Source organism: Mus caroli, chromosome 9, assembly GCF_900094665.2.
Source record: "Mus caroli chromosome 9, CAROLI_EIJ_v1.1, whole genome shotgun sequence".
Lineage (NCBI taxonomy): Eukaryota > Metazoa > Chordata > Mammalia > Rodentia > Muridae > Mus > Mus caroli.
The window spans coordinates 104,318,140-104,322,842 of NC_034578.1; the positions used below are offsets into that span (position 1 = coordinate 104,318,140).

At 53.1% G+C, this 4,703-nt stretch overlaps 1 protein-coding gene across 2 annotated transcripts in view; it reads left to right on the forward strand.

The window, feature by feature from the left end:
* The first annotated feature begins 1,629 nt into the window (after positions 1–1,629).
* Shisa5 (shisa family member 5) overlaps positions 1,630–4,703 on the forward strand; it is a 17,571-nt gene continuing 14,497 nt past the window's right edge. For both annotated transcript variants that reach the window (XM_021171351.1, XM_021171352.1), the window contains exons 1-2: positions 1,630–1,817; positions 3,911–4,067. In XM_021171351.1, the coding sequence (XP_021027010.1) occupies positions 1,748–1,817; positions 3,911–4,067 (227 nt within the window). In that variant the 5' untranslated portion in view covers positions 1,630–1,747. The remainder of the gene's footprint in view (positions 1,818–3,910; positions 4,068–4,703) is intronic.

Genomic DNA, 4,703 nt, shown 5'->3' on the forward strand with positions numbered 1-4,703 from the left:
GGATTTATGAAATTCTTGGACAAATGGATGGATCTGGAGGATATCATCCTTAGTGAGGTAACCCAATCACAAAAGAAGTCATTAGATATGCACTCACTGATAAGTGGATATTAGCCCAGAAACATAGAACACCCAAGATACAATTTGCAAAACACAAGAAAATCAAGAAGAGGGACGACCAATGAATGGGTGGATACTTCATTCCTCCTTAGACTAGGGAACAAAATACCCATAAAAGTAGTTACAAAGTTTGGAGCTAAGACGAAAGGATGGACTATCCAGAGACTACCCCACCTGGGGATCCATCCCATAATCAGCCTCCAAACCCAGACACTATTGCATATGCCAGAAAGGTTTTGCTGAAGGGACTCTGTTATAGCTGTCTCGTATAAGGCTATGCCAGTGCCTGGCCAATACAGAAGTGGATGCTCACAGTCATCTATAAGATGGATCACAGGGCCCCCAATGGAGAAGCTAGAGAAAGTACCCAAGGAGCTGACGGGGTCTGCAACCCTATAGGTGGAACAACAATATGAACCAACCAGTACCCCCAGAGCTCATATCTCTAGCTGCATATGAAGCAGAAGATGGCCTAGTTGGCCATCACTGGGACGAGAGGCCCCTTGGTATTGCAAACTTTATATGCCCCAGTATAGGGGAATGCCAGGGCCAAGAAGCGGGAGTTGGTGGGTAGGGGAGCAGGGCGGGGGAAGGGTATAAGGAACTTTTGGGATAGCATTTGAAATGTATATAAAGAAAATATCTAATAAAAAATTTTAAAAAAGATTTTGCTGATATGACCCTGATATAAGCTGTCTCTTGTGAGGCTACGCCAGTGCCTGGCCAATACAGAAGTGGATGCTCACAGTCTATTGGATAGAGCACAGGACCCCCAATAAAGGAGCTAGAGAAAGTACCCAAGAAGCTAAAGGGGTCTGCAACCCTATAGGAGGAACAATATGAACTAACCAGTACTCCTGGGCAGTAAAGTTCACATTCCTCCGTTCCCTGGCCTTGTTAGGAACTTTGTCCCACATTGAGGGGAAGGGGCAGCCTGTTAGAATTCCCTCCGGAGGCGTCCTGTGTGTACCCTGGGAGCTGTTAGTTCTTAACTCAGGATTGGATCCCTGAGCCAGGGTGAGCAGTTACCTGAAGGTGGTCTTGGTCACTGGGGAGTGACATTCCTCAGACTGAGGTCCTGGAAATCTGCTAAAAGGGACTTGACTTTGTTGAGCACCATTCCTTGCTTCAAGTCGCGGGATCCTCCTCCCGTGAATCTGTGTGAGGCTCCAAGGAGCCAGCAAGAAAATCGCAGCTTCCCTGAGGGCAAATTGGAGGCGCGCACCAGCTGTACACTACTGGCGCTCAAGTGTTAGGATAACGTTGCCACAGAGATCCTTTTCTAGCACCTAAGTCAACTGCAAGGGGGTCTTTCCGCAAAAGTATCAGTGAGCAGAGGGCAACTTGGATGCACCAGCCCCCTCCTCCTGCTTCTGGGAAACCTGTCTCAAATTTTCGTGGACCGGTGCTGGAGAGACTCCCATGGCCAAGCTGGGAGGGGCGGCCGCTTCCCTTCTCTTCCCTCCCACTTCTTCCCCCTCCCTCCCACCTCCTCCCCTCTCGGGCGGGGGTTCCGGAAACCGGCCGGGGCGGGGCAAGGAGGCTAGGGCCGCGCTGGTCTCAGAGGTTGCGGCGGCACTGTGGTCTTGGGCTTGGTCCGTCTGTTCGTCCGTTGGTCTGTCCCGCCATGGCTGCGCCGGCGCCCTCTCCGTGGACCCTATTGCTGCTGCTGTTGTTGCTGCCGCCGCCTCCGGGTGGTGAGCCTGGGAGGAGGGGGCGGTGTGTGCTCCCTAGGGACCGGGTCGGGTCAGACACTTCCCCTAGCTGTCTCTGGAATGAGCCAGACAGGACCAGCCTTGGAGTGCTCCGACTTGACGCCCTGAAAACCAGGGGGGCGTCTGTGAACCCCACCACTGACTTCATCTGGTCACCTCTTCCCTCCTGAGCTGATACTGACTACCTTTGTTGTGTCCTTCACGGTGTGAAATCCCTACCTGTTCCAGGGGCTGGAGCAGGACTCCCGCCTGGGGTTAGCTTCAGGCTCAAAGGCAGTCTGGCCCTTCCAGCAAAGGCTTTCCCTCTCAGCTTGTTTCCTGGCTGGGAGCCCCACGCCTGCTGTCTCTACAGACCTGTATTCCTGGAGAAGCTGGGCCCTAAGGCTGGCTTGGGGAGGAGACACCTCTTTCCCTTTTCATCATTAGAGGGATGACTCACTTGGGCTTGGGAGGGCAGGCTGGGGGCCTATTCGGGTGTGTATTGGAACAGTCCCCCGCTTGGCCATGGGAAACTGATTCTGTTGTGATGGGTGGCTTCCTGAAGGAAAAGGGCTGTTTCCTGAGGGCTGATGTGAATTTGGAAATGAGAACGGGAGTCAGCCCATCCCCGGAGTGAGGCTCTGGGAGAGCGGGACAAGTCAGACTATAGAGAGTTTTGTTCTGTGTCTGGAGGGTCTCAGCCTTAAAGACCCACTGGTGTGGACATCAGTAGATGCCACCTGTCTTTAATCTCAACACTCCAAAGGCAGAGGCAGGAGGAGCTCTGTGAATTTGAGGCCGGTCTGGTCTAGGCTGTGAGTTTCCAGGCAAACTAGGGCTATATAGTGAGACCCTACCCTAAACAGAAAGCAAGAAGTCTCACTGGTGTGGGCTGTTCAGCCTCCGAATCGCAGCCTGGCTCACTTTCAGGTGGTGAGCAGGCTGAGCTGGGCCTGCAGTGGTCAGATAGACCCATTTCATAGCAAGGTTCTGCCCAAAACAACAAAAAAATGTAGCCCTCTTTACCTCCAAGTTAACTTTTCACAGCCTGTCATAGCACTTTTCCCCCTGGGCCTCATTCTAGTAGCCCCAAGGCACATGGTCTATCTACTGACTGATCTGGCTGGGCTCTCTGACCAGGCAGGGTTCCCGTGCTGGCTCAGGACTGCTTCCCGACCGATACTTAAGGGACTGTCCTGCATGAGCCTTGATGAGGGTCTTTCACGTGGGGTTCTCCTGTGTGTGGGTTTCAGGTTTGCTAGTGTAACCTAAGGACACGGTGTGTGGCATCTTCCCAGAGTGTGTAAAGCTTGTTGGTACCCCGTGCTGGCGCCCGTCTCTCAATGTGACCTTGCTTATTGGGATTTGCTTGCTTGTTCTTGGACTGCGAGTCTACGTGCAAGGGTCTCACACAGTGCCACATTTTCTTATACCACCACACGCCTAGCCCAGGGATGAGTGCTTTATGGAGTCTTGTGTGGGGAGTGTTATTGTGAATTGGTTAGGATTCAGCCAGTTGGTAGAGGCTAAGGTTCAGGCCTCTCTCTCTTTGCATTTGTGCCCGACAGGTAAGGCTGCTATGCAGGTCATGAGGATTAAATATTGTACAGTCCTGTGGCTAAAGTTGCTCGGGTGTGTTTGTGTTTGTTTGTACACTTTCTGGGCTTGGCAGCTTCTGGGAGGTGGCCAGGAATAAGGCCTTGAAGGAAGAGTGGAGTCTCAGGTGAGGGACAGGCAAGAGAGGTGAGGCAGAAGGGGTAATCGCCGAGGGCCTTTGCAATGGACACTCTGCCTTGGGGGGGGGGTCCTTGATTTAAAAATAGGGGATTCTGAGAACAGTAAGTAGCCCAATCAGATTTACTCTTAGCCAAGTCAGGCTTCGGCCAGGAAACCATCTGACTGCCAAGGGATGCAGGGTACCTTGCTGTGGCCCAGAGGACAGGGCAAAGGCTTAGTAGGAGGGTGGTCCCCTGAAGTGACCTAAAGCATGCTTGTGCCTGGTGGCTGCACAGGGGAAATCTCTGCCATTGCCTGGGGTGTGGATGGGACCTGACCTATGGGACAGAGGAGAACAAGCCTGTCTCTCTATGCTTCAGCCCATGGTGAGCTGTGCAGGCCCTTTGGTGAAGACAATTCCATCCCAGTGTTCTGTCCTGATTTCTGTTGTGGTTCCTGTGCCAATCAATACTGCTGCTCGGACGTGCTGAGGAAAATCCAGTGGAATGAGGAAATGTGTCCTGAGCCAGAGTCCAGGTAGGTATGTGGAGGGGAGGGGGCGGGGGAGGAACTTCAGTCCATTCCCTGGAGAGCGCCTGGCCCCTCTGGCCTCTCAAGATAGTGGCTGTGCATTGAGCCAGAGAGTTTGAGGACTCCTATTTTAGATAGGACTCCCTACTCCACTCTGTCCTCCCTCCTCCCCCCATCCTCAGCCTTGGGTGGGGCTCAGTGGCCTCAGCTGCTTGGCTCTGGGGGTGTACTTGAACCCACAGGTCCTCGGGGTGGGCACCAGGTTATGGGAGTACCCACATTGTGTATAAGCTGTGGCTCTGTGTCTGCCACACAAGGCGCAGGGCGTGTGTGTGTGCCCAGAGAGAGCTCGGCTGTGTCCTCCCAGCACAGCTTGTGTGTTTGGGTTTCATCTTCTTCCGTATACACTGTGGTCATCCGTGAGGACCAAGCTGTGTCTCTCCACATCAGGCTCTGTTTTCCTTTGTGCTTGGCCACAGCTTGAGAGATGTAGTGGTCGTACTTAGCTCATGGCAGGCAGCCATCAATGCTCTGCACAAGCCCAGACCACACCATCTGTCTGTGTCTGCTTCAGTCTGTTCCCTTCCCATCCCATGGGCACCCCAGGCTTCTGTGTTTAAGGGATACACTTGTGTTTGCATT